This window comes from Odocoileus virginianus, chromosome 29 (assembly GCF_023699985.2).
Source record: "Odocoileus virginianus isolate 20LAN1187 ecotype Illinois chromosome 29, Ovbor_1.2, whole genome shotgun sequence".
Lineage (NCBI taxonomy): Eukaryota > Metazoa > Chordata > Mammalia > Artiodactyla > Cervidae > Odocoileus > Odocoileus virginianus.
This window is the reverse complement of record NC_069702.1, coordinates 37,318,544-37,336,838: the sequence shown is the minus strand read 5'-3', so window position 1 is coordinate 37,336,838 and position 18,295 is coordinate 37,318,544. Positions and strand designations below refer to the sequence as shown.

At 35.8% G+C, this 18,295-nt stretch overlaps 1 protein-coding gene across 33 annotated transcripts in view; it reads left to right on the top strand.

Moving 5' to 3' along the window:
* Positions 1–18,295, top strand: part of ADGRL3 (adhesion G protein-coupled receptor L3) — a 912,058-nt gene that overhangs the window by 654,999 nt on the left and 238,764 nt on the right. For all 33 annotated transcript variants that reach the window (XM_070458356.1, XM_070458372.1, XM_070458374.1 and 30 more), the window contains one exon: positions 730–810. In XM_070458356.1, coding sequence (XP_070314457.1) covers positions 730–810 — 81 coding nt within the window. The remainder of the gene's footprint in view (positions 1–729; positions 811–18,295) is intronic.

Here is an 18,295-nt window from a genome sequence, read left to right as displayed (position 1 = left end):
ACCTGCTTTTTATATTGTGGTTAGTTATTATTTTTCCATCAAGTACAATAAGCAAGTAGGAATAGTTTTCAAATAATAAGTAAAATGTTGAAAAGTAACATAGTAATAAATATAAAGTTAATTAGGGTTGTAAATAAGTGCTATCTAAATAAGAGCTATTGAAAGTGTTATCTGACATGGATGCCTGTCTGCAGATTGTTTGTTACTGATCTGCCTTGAAATAAGTGCAAAAATTATACATCAGTGTTTAGAAACATTTAAAGCAAACAGAGTATTTAATGTCTCTTTAGAAATGAAAAATGGGGACTGTATTTTATATGTCTTTGTTTTTAGTTTTTATATTTCATTTTTCTTGCCAATCACTTTAATGGTGTTTTTCAAAGTGTCATTTCACAATAAACGTGATTTAAAAGCAACAAGAACGAAATTGGAGAAGGAAATGGCAACTCACTCCTATATTCTTGCCTGGGAAATCCCATGGAGAAAGGAGCCTGGTGTGCTTGAGTCCATGGCGTCACAAGAGAGTCGGACATTCCTTAGCAACTAAACAGCAACAATAAAATTAGCTTAAGGACTGTTTTTAATTAGTTGATGTTTGGATGACACATAATGTTTGTATTCTATAAGGCTATGAATTCAGTGTGCAGAGAGATGTGTGAAATCATAAAACTAACCAAAAGATATAAAGACATTATTATAATATCTTAATGTTTATTTTTGGGTCCACAGGACAGGCACATCATGGACAGGTATCATACATCTCTCCACCAATTCACCTTGACTCTGACCTGGAAAGACCCCCTGTTAGAGGTGAGTTGTTGTATTCTTTTCTTTTTTTTAAAGAAAAAGAAGTTCTATTCATTCTTTGAGGAAGACAATTAATTAAAGATGATTGTAAATATGTATCTTAAAGTGCAGTGCTTGTTTAAAAAAACCAGGAGGAAAATGGTTTGTAAGGAATATGATAACAGAAAGTCTTATTTATAAAATAAGATGTGAAATATTGTTTTGAGAAATGCTTGTTAACCAAATAAGAAAGGTGGCTCCATAGTGAAGGACTAATTGAAAAACAACCTAGATTTAAAGATTATCATATAATCATTACCTTTTTTATTGGAACTTTCCTCTTCTACTATCTTTTTTTTTTTTTTTTGGAAATTAAGATGTCTTAAACTAAGTTACATTGACAAATTTATTTCCTTGCAAACTGACATCTTATGTTCTATTATTCTTTTAAAAACTCATTTTAGTATTAATAAAATTTATTTTTAAACTGTATAAATTGAAATTGTATATTTAAATTGATGCCATGTGTTTAAAGACTTTTAAAAATAACTAGTCATACAAAACAAATTAAAAGTAACATTTATCTCATCTACAGAATTTATCTTTCTACTTTTAAAGGATTATTAACAAAGTTTAATGTTCTATAATGTTTAATCTGATGTAATAATAGACACAACTTTTAATTTCATAAATACCAAATATCCTAAGGTTAATTTTTTTTACTTAAAGTAATATATTTTCTTATACTTTCAATAAAAGGCAATAAAAATCATTAGATCTGTCTTTTATGTCTCCTCTGCTAGGAGTCTCTTATTTTTTTCCTTTCTGCCCATTAAGTTTCTACCAGTGTTTCAATGCCCTGCTTAATCTCCACTTCCTGTTAAGCCTTTGCTGACTATGTGTTAGGCAGAAACTAAGTGCATGCCTTTGTGCTCTGTGCCTGCCTCAGCTATTGTACCTAAAGCATTGCATTTTAGTTTTTCAGGCTGAATGTTTCCCTTTCTTTTTTATAAGATCCTTAGGGCAAAAGTGTCATAATTATTATTTCTCCTCCAACCACTGCTCTGTGCTTGGCACATAATGGGAAGTCATATAATGATTTCTGAATGTGACAATCTATATTGTGAAGGATGCATCCTCATTTTTTTCAAGAAGTAAGCTGAGCAGGAGTAATAAGAGATTTGACAAAGAGGACACAGAATGTACCAAAATATGGGTTTGTAAAGGTTGTGATATTTTTAAGAAAATGTGCTAGGCGCACAGTAAAATGGATGCAGTTTTAGAGGCAGAAACTGGAAAGATGTAATGAGGCAGACTGTCAAGGATTCTGTGTCATATGCCCAGGAGTTTGTCTTTTATCCTGGAAAAAGAAAGTCATCAAATAATTTTAATTAAGTTAGTGGGGTGTTACATTATAACATTATCAGTTCTTGATATCAGAAAAATATCACTGTCAATGTAGATGATGCAAGATTGACAGAGAGAGGCTGATTCAATAATCCAGGTAAAATATGAATGGGAAATTAACAGTGTATTGGTGGCAGTGGTGGGGTCTGAGAAGTATTTTGAAGAGACATAGCATTGATTGAGCAGATACAAGGGAAAGAGCAGAAATACCACTAAGATTTCTATACTGATTAATTACCTGAATGCTTATAATGTAATTTCTCCTCATGAGGGAAATGTGAATTATGAATGGATACCTTGTTTTAACCTTGCTAATTCTTAGTAGAATGTCATTTCCACCAGAGGTGGAGGCCTACTTATGCAAGTTAGTGACTTTAATACATTTCTTCATACATAGTCCCAGTATAATTTGGGAAGAGTACTGTACAGTCTTGAGTAGAGTAGTGTAATAATCCACTCCAGAATTTAGTGGCTTAAATCAAGAAGCATTTTTTATAGTTCTCAGAGTTGTTTGCATTGCATGTGTACTGACTTGAGTGAGCCTGGCTGTTTAGTACTTAGCAGATTGGTTGGTTTTGCAGGGGAGGAATCTTACTTTCAGGTTTGGTAGCCAGCTTGATGCCATCTTGAGGCTTCCCTGGAGGCTCAGACGGTAAAGTATCTACTGCAACGGGGAGACCCAGGTTTGATCCCTGGGTCAGGAAGATACACTGGGGAAGGAAATGGCAACCTACTCCAGTACTCTTGCCTGGAAAACCCCATGGATGGAGGAACCTAGTAAGCTGCATTCCATGGGGTTGCAAAGAGTCAGACACAACTGAGCAACTTCACTTTCTTTCTTTGATATCCTCTGGGTGGTAGCCATGTGACTCTCATCTTCTAGCAGGCTGGCACCAGATCATTCCCATTATGACAGGACTCCCAGCAGTAAGCAGGAAAGTCCCAAAGTTCAGGTGTTGTTCAAGACTCTGCTTGTGCCGTGTTTGTTATGTCCTATTGGTCCAAGTCAGTCACATAATCATCCCCAGACTTCCGATATAGACCGCATCTCTTGAAGAAGGAACCACAATCTGAAGGACTGTGGATAGAAGAAGGAGAGGAATTCGGGCCATGTCAACCTAGAGTATTCTTGCCTGGAGAATCCCATGGACAGAGGAGTCTGGCAGGCTATGATCCATAGGGTTGCAGAGTTGGACATGACCAAAGCGACTTACCACACATACAAGCAACCTACAAGCTAGGCAGATAGAATAAAATAAGTTTAGAATAAAATTTGACAAAAATTGAGTGATAAAATAAAGGGATTTAGAGACAATAATTTTAAACTTGGGATTTCTAGAACTTTCTTGTCTTTAATTCCACAACTGCTACACAGAAGACAGAAATGAGAACTCAACAGTGTCTTTGTGAGGATTAGGGATAATCTAGATTAGAGTCTGGCATTTGATAAGCTCTAGATAAATTGGGGCTATTATTTGGGTTTGCTGTTGTGGCATATGGGAAGAAATTTGACCTTGAGGCCAGGCAGACCTGCATGATCTTAAGCAGCTTCTGTCTGTCATCTGTAACACAAGGATAGTAATGCAACCCTGGCAAATTTATAAGGATGATTAAGTGAAATAGTTAGTGTCAAGCTCCTGGCAAATAATTTGACATAAACTAGACTCTGAAGAGTTAGTTGGCATTATTAAGAGCTTCACTTTAAAGTGGCATCATCTTAGTAAAAGTAGTGATGATACTGAGCTGGTGAAGAATGAATTACCAGAATCCAACAGTTTCTCTGCTTTATAAAAAAATAGAAGTGTTGGTCCCTCAGTCATGTCCGACTTTTTGTGACCCCCTGGGCCGCAACCCACCTGGCTTCTCTGTTCTTGGAATTCTCCAGGCAAGAATACTGCAGTGGGTAGCCATTCCCTTCTCCAGAGGATCTTTCCAACCCAGGGATCAAACTCGGGTCTCCTGTATTGGAGGTAGTTTTATTTGTTACCATTTGAGCCACCTCAAATTGTGCTCTCTACCTTAGAAGGATTGCCCTGATAACTTGTAGTTCTCAAATCTTTCTTCTATATGCCCAAGACCCTCTTAAACTACTCTGATTAATACAATTATAGTTATTAGCTCGTGTGTTATAGTTCTGAACCTTTTTTAAATGAGCATTTAATTAGATAAAGAGTTTTGTGTAAATCACCAAAATTGTAGCACAAATGATCTTTTTTTTATTATTAAAACTATCTAATATTTAATTTAAAAACAAATATCGGAAATAGCATAGAGTAGGCAATATCGTTACTTTGGAACCAAAAATATTTCCTTTCAACTATCACTCCTCATTTATCGTCATTCACTATTTTTAATTACACTGTATATTTTTTATGTTTTTATGAAGCCAAATGACACAAATGACCTATAAATTATCTTTATATAGAGAGAGAGTCTCTCATGCATATTATAGATTTTTATTTGAATATATGCAATAAGATAAATTAAGTTCTTTATTTTGGAATTCTAGCTCTAATAGTTTTTGTTAGATTATATAGCAATGTACTTTGAACTACCTGAAAAACCACACTAGCTATTTTAGCTTTTCTTTTTCTACTTTTCTTCCATGATTTTATACATGTTGAGACTATGAGAGCTATGTCTTGATATCCACTCCCCCCCCCAACTAATTTACAGTTCACTGTACACTTTCTCTCTCTTCCTATACCAGTTTCCACTAATGTACATGGATGTTCATGTTTTAGGAATTCTTGCTATATACATATTAATTCCTTGAGTATTTTACAGACTTGACTATATTTTCTTAGAATGACATACTCAAGTTTTTTACATCACAAAAGCAATACAAAATAATATTTAGAATGTAGGAAAGAAAGCTGTGACAAAGCTAGACAGCACATTAAAAAACAGAGACATCACTTTGCCCACAAAGGTCCATTATAGTCAAGGCTATGATTTTTCCAGTAGTCCTGGACAGATGTGAGAGTTAGGCCATAAAGTAGGCTGAGTACCGAAGAACTGATCCTTTCAAAATGTGATACTGGAAAAGACCCTTGAGAGTCCCATGGACTGCAAGGAGATCACACCAGTCAATCCTAAAGGAGTCAACCCTGAATATTCATTCGAAGGACTGTTTCTGAAGCTGAAGCTCCAATACTTTGACCACTTGAGGTGAAGAGCCAGGTCATTGGAAAAGACCCTAATACTTGAAATGAATGAAGGCAAAAATGGGACCGGCAGAGGATGAGATAAGTTAGCATCACTGACTCAATGGATAAGTATTTGAGCAAACTCCAGGAAGATAATGGAAGTCAGAGAAGCCTGGTGTGCTGTAGTCCATGGGGTCACAAAGAGCAGGACACAACTTAACAAATGAACAACAGTAATAACAATATACTTACCAATGTTATCACAGGGGACTTTTTAATACAAAGTGTGATTTATCCAACATACAATTATGTATCTGATTGCTTCTGATATTTTGCTATTTTATTCTATTCTCACCCCAAAGGTTTTGTATTACTTGATACTATTTTTTTAATAGTTATTTTCCTTTTAGTATTTGAGATAGTGAACTAATTATTGGTAATTTTGGAATTATTTTTAAACTGATATTTTTTTTCCATTTATTTTTATTAGTTGGAGGCTAATTACTTTACATCATTGCAGTTGTTTTTGTCATACATTGAAATGAATTAGCCATGGATTTACATGTATTATTTTTTAAAAATAATTACATAATTGTTTTCAAATATATGTATATATTACGTTTTCATTTATTTTTCATGCTCTTAAATTTTATATAACGTATGAATCATTCCAGTTTTAAGCTACATGTCACCATAATACCTCCTTTCAGTTTTCTTGATTTCTTTCACTTTTGCTCTCATTTTTAGGGAAAAAAAAAATGTCTTTTAAAATTAATGCATTTGTTTTTCATAATATATTTCTTCTTTGATAATGTGTATTCTGTGATCAACATGCTCATTGTAACCATGTGGAAAATGTAGTAGCACGTTACCAAATAACCTTGAATAAAATGTTTAAATTTATTATTTCAAAGTAGCTGACGTGTATAAATTCAGTAGCACTTACCCACTGATGAGTAAATTTGAGAGATGCTGTTCCTTAAATCTAATGTGATCATACATGGCATTTGGTCACATAATTTATGCCTATGATGATTATATATGCATTCTTCAATTTACTGATTTTATTACTGCACAGGGGTGTAAATTCCAATGGTTTACTAGTGCATTAATGTCACAATACATTACAAGGTAGTTAACCAGAGCTGCCACTATAAATAGAAAAATAGTTGCAGCCCTCACTATAAACTACTTAATAAAAATAAGATCCTGAATCAGCATTCACCATTATAGTAATTTTTCTCCCCACACATCTCATTAATCAGGACTTAAAAAGAAATAGCTTTATCTAGAAGCCTTATTATTTTTAAGCCCTTCATTATTAAAATGTTTGTTAGAATTTATACTTAATTTAATAGGGTTGATTATATATTTCTTATGCATATAAGTTCTCTATGCTTTTCAGACATATTTCCCAATTTTATGTATTACAATTGGAAATGAAGGTCTACTTTGGTAATTTTGTACCAGATTTGTAAATAAGGGCAAGGGAATTCTTAGCAGGGCTCAATAGAAGTTGCAGTTCTGAAGGTCATGTGTCCCCACCAAGGATCCTTTCTCCCTAACCTTTATTTTGCTTCCTAACTACTCACAAAACACTCTGCACCAGAATCAGATCTGTCACAGGCAGAATCACTCAATCTCTCATTGTTTAGGAGGGAGTTTATTTGGGGAGCTGAATCAGAATCCTAAGCAGAGGTGAATATTGAGATTCAACTATACCAGTTGAGGCACCCTCTTCAGGAGAAGGGGACAACAGAGGATGAGATGGTTGGATGGCATCAGCGACACAATGGACATGGGTTCGGGTGAACTCTAGGAGTTGGTGATGGACAGGGAGGCCTGGTGTACTGCGGTACATGGGGTCGCAAAGAGTCGGACACGACTGAGCGACTGAAATGAACTTCATTTGAAACTGTTGTGTTATTGTTTGGTTTGGTTTGTTTTCATTGTTTTTTCTATAAAACTGGCTGACAGCCTTAGCAGTTAATGATAGAACCCTTCCTATAAATTCTTCACAACATCATTAGAAATTCAATTCAGATAAGTTCTGTCAATAGCCAAGGAAAGACATTAATTTCTGAAAAATGTCTTCCCTGTATGTAACTAATGGTGATATTTTGAATATTATGCTGCAGAAAAATTTGACTGTTCCCAGATACTTTCTGCCTTCCAATATGATAAGACAGTAGTAATAAAGCTGGCAAAAACACTGTTGTATTTTATATAGTATTATGTATAATCTTCCTTTAGGTAGGTTCTTGAATTTGATCATAAGCCTAATGTGACGTGAACAGTCATGTCCGACTCCGCAACCCCTTAAATTGTAGCCCTTCAAGCTCCTCTGTACATGGGATTCTCCAGGCAAGAATGCTGGAGTGGACTGTTGTTCCCTTCTCCAGGGGATTTTCCCAACCCAGAGATAGAACCTGGATCTCCTGCCTTGCAGGCAGATTCTTTACCATCTAAGCCACCGGGGAAGCTCCAAAGGGGATGTTGCATAAGTCTAGTAATACTCAGTACTCAATACCAATTTATACATTTTTAAACTTCTTTTTCTGTAATAAAATTAGTAATGTAAACATGATTCCATTGGCAGATAATCAATGAATAGAATAATGCCAGGCATTAAGTTCCACTTCCAAACTGAATTACATTCAGGAAATCTACACACAGAAAATATTTTTTCAGCTCAAAATAAACAGATGGTTCTGTGTGGTGCATATATATCAAAAATAGACTATAGCCAAAGATATAGAATCACAAATTTGAGACGTTAACACACAATATTATTTAGCAAAATATAAAAACATTTGATATTGATTAAAATAAAATAAGATCAACACATCTGGCATTCTTACTGGGGAGTCTCCAGGCTTCTTTACTGTGCTATGATAATGTTTTTCTAATTTATTTGGTTAACAAATATTATATGGTGAAACATAATTCCTAAGCTTTATCCACCCTTAACCTAAGGTAATAAAAATTAAACTTGCATATAATGAAGTACTTTGACCATGTTGGATAAACTTCCAACAGTTGCAAATGCCAAGCTTTTTATGTTGTGTGTAAAGTATACTGTGAGCACATACAAAATAGATACAGAGAGTGTATAGCTTGTTATTATTAATGGTAAACACCACTCCCTTTCATTAAGTGTGTATCTTATTCAGACACAAGAAAAAATATTTTATACACATTGTCTCCTTTAGTCTTACAAGGATCCTGTTACTTTTCATCCAGGCTTATTGGTCATCATCATTCTATTTCTAGCATCAAGCATACAACTATAATACAGTAAATTAATAATTGAATTTGGGCTGAATTTAATTGAAGTTAAATTCTAACTCAGTGGTAAAATGTACTTTTTTCCCAATATCTTTAGGAATAAGCAGCAGGGTTTTGTAAATTATAATCTACTTTCAAAGTATAAATTATTGTTGAAAAGTCAATATTTATTATATGAAATAATTTAGTATACTTCTGCAGGCCCCTTGTGGAAGATGATTTATGTGTTGTGAATAATTATACAGAGAATAGTGTGATCTGGTAGGTTATCTCATTCGATTCCTAACCAGCTTATCTTGGTGTTCTCTCCATGAGCCTGATTGATAAGAGAGCTTGTTTGAACTCTCCTTCCCCATTGGTTGATTAAATAATATTCTTAGTATCCAAAGGGTATTAAATGAAGACAGAAGCTTGATACTATTTGATATGTACATTTTCCTTCAGATTTGGTGAGCCCAATGGCAGATCCAGTGATAATGGTCCTTGACTTGAATATGATGATTCCTCCATAGGAGCTATTGTTCAAGGCAAGGAGACGCCTATGGTATTAGGATATCTCTAAGAAGCTATGACCATGGTTCAGTTCGCTGAACTTCGCACTTCCCCACACCGCCCAACCACCCCTGGCTCTCTGCGCGCCCTCTTAAGATTGCTCCATGGCCCACCTCTCCTGAGAATGCTACCATAGGTTCCAGTACTTACTTCTCTTTGTCTTCTTTTGGTTTTAGTCTCATTAAGATACATGAGAGTAGAACTGCTTTATTTTGTTCAGAAAGAGAATATTTAATGTTTTCCTGATATCATAACTTTACAGTAAGGTACTACTAGTCATTAATAATAATAGCTAACATTGATTATACAAATTAACCTTTAGCCATAAGATCCCCTAAAAATTATCAATATGATCCCCTTCCCCCCAATTTTCAAAGACAGCTTCCCATAGTATTCGTCAGGATGTTCCAGTAGATACTATTTTTTTGAGTTGACTTGGTATGAACGCTTGACGTTTATACTTAGTGTTTGTGGCAAGCTCTATTCTAAGCACTTGACATGGATTAGTACTTCAGTAATTTCCCAAATCCCATGAATCAGATAGTATTATTGTTGTAACTTTATGAATGAAAAAACTGAGAAACAGAGAATTTCTTTAACTTCACAAATGTCAGACAAGTATTAAGTATTGGACCCGAGATTCACACTGAGGCATCTACAATCTGGTACAACAGTTTTTCATTTATAAAATGACATACTATTGCAAGTATTTAGTAATAAAATATTATAAGCAAGCAACGGGAGTCTGACCATCCATAGTAGAGTATTTTTTTTTTTAAATTCACCCCTCTCAGTACTCATCTCAAGAACACAATATGATACAAGCAGTTCAGACACTTAGGTACTACTGCCCAATGAGAAATAATTTGTGTGTAGGTGTTGCTTTTTTTTTCTATAAATAGAATGTTTTGTTCTGTTGCCATTCTTGTTACCTTCTACTCTTCATAAAATGTGTTACTTTTTGCTCACAAAAGGAATGCATAATACTGTGTTTTCCAGTATTCTCTCCTCAAAATGGTTTATTTATGTAATCACTAAAAAATAATGTTATATGTGTATACTCAAAATAATTGTGCTGCCAGGAGCAGACAGCTATTAGTTGTATTAGCCACCACCACCAAAGCCTGGGATGGGGAAGAAGCAATTGGCTTGAACTCCAAATATAGCAGTCACCTGCATCCCTACCTGCTAAATACTCACAGCTGCAAGCTTCTCATTTTTTTTGTGTACCCCCACAACACATGCATACACACACATATGCCACTCAGAAGTACCATCTTTAAAAACAATTCTTGACAAGAGATTTAGAAGATTGGTATGATAAGGATAAAATGTATAGTAAATCCTTAAACTTTAAAATACCTTCTACTTTTACAGTCAGCTGCCTGAGATGTGATAAAATCTCTTTTCTCCAGGTTCATCTTTTATATCTGGATGGTAGTAGGTGAGGCTGTCACAGATGCATCGTGTATATCATAGGAATGAGGAGAGTGAGGATCATGTTTTCTTAGTTCTAAAACATTTATGTATGGGAAGCATTGACTTTGGATATTATTAATCCCATGACATGCAAAAGCAACATTGCCTTTACATTAAGAGGCACTTGGCACCCTCAGTGCTGAGAAACACTTTTCTCTTAGCTAATTATAGCTTTGGGTCCAGCAATTACTTCCAGTTCTTCAGAGGCCAGCAAAAAAAAAAAAAAAAAAAAAAATTCCCCACTGGAGCAGTTAGTCATGTTGCTTGGCATCAGGTTTTTCTGGGTGGAATATTATGAAATTATGCAGCTCTGATTCTAATTTTTGTATTTAATCATGATAACCTTAGTTTATGTTAGGCTCAAAATCCTTCAAGCTCAGCTTTAGCAGTACATGAACTGAGAACTACCATGCGATGCACAAGCTGGATTTTGAAGGGGCAGAGGAATCAGAGGTAGTGGAAAAAGCAAGGGAGACTTGAAAAAAAAAATTTACTTCTGCAGCACTGACTATGCTAAAACCTCTGACTGTGTGGAATACAACAAACTGTAGGAAATTTTTAAAGAGATGGGAGTACCAGACGACCTTACCTGTCTCCTGAGAAACCTGTATGCAGATCAAGAAAAAGCAGTTAGAACCGGACATTGAGCAACTGACTGATTCAATGTTAGGAAAGGAGTTCGTCAAGGCTGTATATTGTCACCCTGCTTATTTAACTCATATGCGGAGTACTTCTTGCAAAATGCCAGACTTAGTGAATCACAAACTTGAATCAAGATTGTTGGAAGAAATATCAACAACTTTAGATATACAGATGATACCACTCTAATGGCAGAAAGTGAAGTGGAACTAAAGAGCCTCTTGATGAGAGTTTAAAAGGAGAGTGAAAAACCTGGCTTAAAACTCAACATTCAAAAAACTAAAATCATGGCATCTGTCCCCATCACTTCATGGCAAATAGAAGGGGAAAAGATAGAAGCAGTGACAGATTTTCTTTTCTTGTGCTCCAAAATCACTGGGAACTTTGACTGCAGCCATGAAATTAAAAGATGCAAAAAAATAAAAATAAGATAAAAGATGCTTGCTCCCTGAAGAAAAGTTATGACCAACCTAGGCAGTATATTAAAAAACAGAAACATTTCTTTGTTGTCAAAGGTTCTTATAGTCAAAGCTATGGTTTTTCCAGTAGTCATGTAGGGTTGTGAGATTTAGACTATGAAGTAGGCTGAGCACAGAATTGATGCTTTCAAACTGTGGTGCTCCAAAAGACTCTTGAGAGCCCCTTGGACTGCAAGGAGATCAAACCAGTCAATCCTAAAGGAAATCAACCCTGAATAGTCATTGGAAGTACTTATGCTGAAGCTCCAATAATTTGGCCACCTAATGCAAAGCATGGACTTATTGGAAAAGACCCTGATGCAGGGAAAGATTGAAGGCTAAAGGAGAAGGGGATGGCAGGGGATATGATGGTTAGATAACATCACTGACTCAATGGACATGAATATGAGCACACTCTGGAGATAATGGAGTTCAGAGGATCCTGGCATGCTATAGTCCATGGTGTTGCAAAGTGTTGGACATGACTTAGTGATTAAACAACAATAACAAACCTTAGTTTGCTAAGTATATATGATTATGGACAAATCCAATGACAGCAGCAACAAACTCTCTCCCAAGATTTTTTAAGTATCAAACACCAAATATGATACTATATGTGAAAGTGCCTCATACACTATAGATGACTGTACAGATATTAATATAATTTAGCACCAGTGCTTTATTGCTTTAGTCTAAATCTCATTATACCTCATATACACTAAGATCAAGAGTATAAGTCCTCAAGAGGGTTTACAATGTTTTAATACTCCTTAAATCCTATTGGCTTATCTATGAAATTTTCACATTAAAAATATTGATGTTTACCCTGTGAATGTCTGTACATTTAAAATCTCAAAAATGTATCAGACAATAAAGCTATACATCAGCTTTTTTGTCCTTTCCTGAAAGACTGATTTTTATTTAATATTCTGTGCTGTTACATCTTATGAATAGGTTAGCTTCTGAGCTTATAGGTTAAGACTAGAAAAAACCCAGAGAACCCACCTTGAGATATCCTCAAAATTATCTATAAAATATGGTTTATCCAACAGGGAGTTGGATATCAGAAAATGTGAATAAAAATACCTCAATTTTCTCTTGGAAGTAGAGGTATTTTTGTGATAATGGTGTGAGAAGACACAGGACCAAGGAAACATTGGGCTGTGTGTTCCTTGAGTAAAATGGCAAATGGTCTCCTCTCAAATCCTTTTCGAGTTGAATTTAAGTCAAATTAATTTTGCAATAACTATACTAAGGGAATAATTATTATGTGCCAAACACTGTACAGGAGATGGGCAATACAGTGATATACAGGAGAGAAAACCTGGGCTTAACCTGGTAGTGGAGGAAGTTACCAATATATAAATATAGATTCAACAACCAAGGTTATGAATAGGTTATGATTAGAAGTATAAAGAAGGTATATAAGTGGATGATCAATGAAAACAGTTCTAGGGAGATAAATATTGAGCTGAACTGTAAGATCAGAATGAAAATGAGTTAGCCATGATTAAAGTTGCAGGATAGTGTAATCAAAGCCCCTGACATAGACAAGTCTTGGTGTTATTTCATTTTTTTACTAAGCAAATACTGAAGAGCATCACATGGGCCCGGCACTCCTGGGACTATGCAGTTTAAAGGTCTGTCACCACTTCTGTTCTCATGAAACTTACGCTCTAGACAGTGAAAGACACAGTAAATGAACAAAATAATTAATAAATATGTGGATGTGATTAGTTCTGAACATAGAGGGAGGACTGGGGATATAGGCAATGCATTTAGTCAGGAAGGACTCAGACTATATTGGACTTTTTCAAGGAAAAACCAGAGCTGAACAGTAAAGTAGTTTAAAAGTTTCTTTTTTAGAACTATTGCAGTAGAATAAAGACCCTGGAATAGAAGAGGCCTCCTCTTCAAATACAGCATGAACTAGTGAGAATTTATAGCCAAGGAACAGAGCAGGGATCAGTGGATGGAAAATTACTAAGACAAAACATCAGAGGTGAGGGTAACCCTGAAACCAGCTTCATAAGATTCTAGCTGAAGACGGGTCAGGGAGATTGGACATTATCAGTAGAGATGATGGTAGAGATGAGGAATGTGATCAGATATGGAAGGCAATCAGATACTAAGGGTGGGGTTCTAATTAAACTAATTTAGCAGGGTCATTGTTTAAAACTGGATTTTACAAGTGCACAGATGGACCTGAAAGAAGGTTCAGAAATCTATAATTAAAGTTTGTTCAAGCAAAGAATGTCTGTCAGTCTTGTAGGCCATGAAAGGAGTTTGGGTTTTATATTAAGATCTTTAAGGATCCCTGAGTAATTTTTACACAGAATTCTGCATAATCTGGTTTTGATTTAAAAAAAAAGAAAAATGACTCTAGATCCAGTTGGAAAATGGCATAGGATCCAATCATATTGTTGTGGCCCTTATTTGAATTTCATTTAGAGAATTCCCTCCTGCCACTTGATTTTTGTTTTTTTAAGATTCTCTTTCCTACTTCCCACTCCATTTTTCACCTTATTGGCCTTTGGGTAATGTGTGACTTCTCTGATCCAGAAGTAGAGAAAAATTTGGAAATTGGCTGTAGGGCTAACTGCTGAGCCCTTTATAAGTGGAACCTGAGGGAACACATGCCTGGATTCCAGAAATGCATGGAAGTTATAGTCCCTGGAATGAAGAAGGGCATTAATTGATACAGATAACCCATGAAAACACTGTATTTGCCAAGCCCAGGCTGGGTACACTGAATATTGACCCTGCTAAAGCAAGAATAGCTTTAGATTCTTGGCTGGTGATTACTAGATTGTTAACCTATTGGTCAGGTTGGTCTGCATTGCCTCTGGAACTGGGAAAGCCTTCAGTGTCCATAATTGATCTGATATGAAATGAAAAGGCAGAAGCTAGCATGAGGGATTATAGCAGATCTTTGGGTATTAATGCTAGCAATTCAGTGTATCCTATAGAAACTAAAAATTACTCTGGGTATAGAAGGCTTCCGAGCTGGCACTAATAGTAAAGACCCCACCTGCCAATACAGGAGATTTAAGATATGCAGTTCCATCCCTGGGTGGGGAAGATCCCTTGGAGGAGGAAATGACAACCTACTCCAGTATTCATATTGCCTGGAGAATCCCATGGACAGAGGAGACTGGCAGGCTACAGTCCATGGGGTTGCAAAGAGTCAGACACGAGTGAAGCAACCTAGCACACGTGCATGGGAGGCATTAATACCAGTATTCTGCATAGAAGTTTTGACTACTTTGCTTAGAATGGATTGGGAATAAAGAAAATTAGTCAGCTATTTCAAGAAAGGATTCTTGGGAGTGTAAACTTAAAGACGGTAACTTTGGGAATACAGAAGACATGATGGATTCATAGACTCTGCAGTTGAAGTTATAATAGGTCATGGTGAGTTTTTTGATATATTAGAGAATAAAAATATGTAATTCCTTGATTTCTAATTTGAATAATTTGGGTGAATATTGATAATGTCCTGGAAGACAAGGGAAATTCATGTTCAAACTAAAGATCACCTATTATTAATTCTTTGAATATATATGCAAAATGAAATGTGATTGGAACTTGATTCCTTTCAGTCCACGGGAGATACGAAAAATAATTTCAGGGGTGTCTGAGACCTTTAACCTTTTACAAGTAATTGAATTGGCCCTTTGGTCATGGGGTGGTTAGTTATCCCAAGATGTAATTTATTTAGAAGAGTATGACCAGTGGATTTATGGGATACTGAGTCTGATAAAGTTCTTTCCTGGAACCTGAAAGGCATGCCTGCCAGATTTTATTTAGGTTTTAATGAATGAATAAATGAGGGCAGGGCTCCAGAGTGAAAACCATCTCTGGTCATCAAATGGCCCATGCCTTTCCTTTGTTTCACTCTTTTGAACAATTGTACTCCTTCATTTGCAATGTGTATGCTCATTTGAGAGGGGCGCCTCAGGGCATACTGGTTTCCTTTTTTGTTAGATAAAGCCATTCTTGAAGATGAAACACAGAACATAGAGGCTGCACTGCAAGCACATAAAACCTGGAATACCAGCTGGAAAATATCTTAGCCTTGTACTTCTGATTTCTTTTAAAAAAGAAAGAGGGGTGGTGGTGGATAAACATTCAAATTTTGTGTCTGTTGTTTTTCTCTGTTATATAAAAAGGTGATGTTGATATCTTACAGAACAAGAATTTTTAGAAGCAAATGCTCAGATTTTTAACACCCCCCCAAAATATGTGGTATTATTTTTCTTTATAAAATCTATCCAGCTAAAATATTTTCTGGTAAGTTTAAATGTATATGAATTAATGCTCTGGAGAGTTTCTTAATTGAGTACTTCATTTTGCATTTTACTGAAATGTGTATTTTAAAAACATTGGTGAAATTTGCCATTTCCCACCTGGCCCCAGCAGCAGCTGGAACCTGGACCATTTTCAACGGCCGATGCTCAGGCAGCACTAATTTAAGGCAAATGCCACATTAAAAGCTACCTCGCCACCTCTTCTTCTGTTAGATGTACCTAAGGTGAAAGAAAGAGGATAATATTGTATTGAAGTTCCAACTATTTTCCTTTTTCTCCTCTTCCCTTTCCATTTCTATTACCTTAAAACTATTAACTACTGGTCATGCTCTTAACATCAAAATACTTACAGGAAAAGATTTGTTTTGAATGAGCAGATGGACCAGTTCTAAGACAAGCTGCTATATTAATAAACATGTGTGGTGCTTTATCTGCAAAGGAGCCTATTTTGACATTTCTCCTGGATGATTTGTATAACCTATCACTATCACACCTGGAGCAGGGACAGTAAATGGGCACTTAATAGTCAAGCAGTGTGTGAACACCTTCATTATAACTTCATTATGTCAGATATAATCATCTATTACTGAATGTCAGGCATTTAATTTATGAACAGTTACCCTACAGAATTAGTGGCCATACAAATGAATGGTCCATTCATGTCACTTTTACTGTAAATTTCCTTCTCCCAATATCGTCTCCTTTTTTAAAAACATAGTATTCATTTGATATCCTTTTGGGATTTTAGAATATAAGATGTCTTGTTTATATTTATGAAATTTGAGAAGAGGGTAAATGTGAATCACATGTGATGTACAATTGCATATATTAATGTGCATATCTATTTAAAACAATAATACAGTTCTATCATTTACTTATGAACTTTTATTTAATTTTGTAAAGAAGGGATAATGCTCTCAGGAAAAACCAAAAGTTTCCCCAGAAATCTACAATTATACAAGGTACATATCATTAATAACACTATTGTTTAGTCACTACGTCATGTCGGATTCCTTTGCAACCCCATGGATTATAGCCAGACTCCTCTGTCCATAAGATTTCCCAGAGAAGAATACTGGACTGGGTTGTCATTTCTTTCTCCAGGGGATCTTCTGAACCCAGGGACTGAACCCATGTCTCCTGCATTGGCAGATTGATTATTTATCAGCAAGCACCAGAGAAGCCCTAACAATACTGTACTGTGCATCTAAATGTTCATTGAGAGTAAATTTTCATTCTATGTATTTTTAGCACAAAATAATAATAATCCCAACAATAATAATTCCATTGGACCATACTCAGCAGTGAAAAGTGAAAGTGAAAGTTGCTCAGTTGTGTCCACTTCTTTGTGACTCCGTAGACTACAGTCCATGGAATTCTCCAGGCAAGAAGACTGGAGTGGGTAGCCTTTTCTTCTCCAGGGGATCTTCCGGACCCTAGGATACAACCCGGGTCTCCCGCATTGCAGGCAGATTCTTTACCAGTTGAGCCACAAGGGAAGCCCAACAATACTGGAGTGGGTAGCCTATCCCTTCTCCAGCAACATCTTCCCAACCCAGGAATCAAACCAGGATCTCCTGCATTGCAGGCAGATTTGTTACCAACTGAGCTATAAGGGAAGCCCAATCAGCAATGGCACTACCTAAATGATATGTATAAGAGAGACAGTGAGAGATAGTGAACAGAGAAGCTTCAGTTTGTGAGAGAGAAGCTGAGGGAAATAAGAGAATCAGAACTAGCATTTTATAGTTTTTCGTAATTGATGTTCCTATTGGCATCTGCAGAACCCTTCAGCCCTTTTCTTTGGACTTAAGAAAATACAGCCAGAGCTTCACCATATCTGTTTCCAAGTTCAGTATTAGAGAGAGCTTCAGTTGTTATGAAGACTCCAGATCTTCAGATTGAAATTACTATCTGTGAAAAAGCTCTTTTAGAGATGTCTCAACTGCTGTCTGTTTAGAAACTTAGGACTGGTGTGATGGTAGGATCCAGTACACGGGAAGAGAAATCTCAAAGGCTATTAAACAATCAGTGCCACTTTTAGACCTTGACCTTTCAGATTAGAACAAAATGAATGATATAGACAGGAAATTATTAACAAATTGACAACAGAATTCTATGGTATGAGGATGAATCTACATTAGTACCAAAACCATATTACAATTGCCTTTGGCTGTTTGAAAGGATGAAACTGCCCAAAAAAAGCTTCCTCCTATATATTAATAAT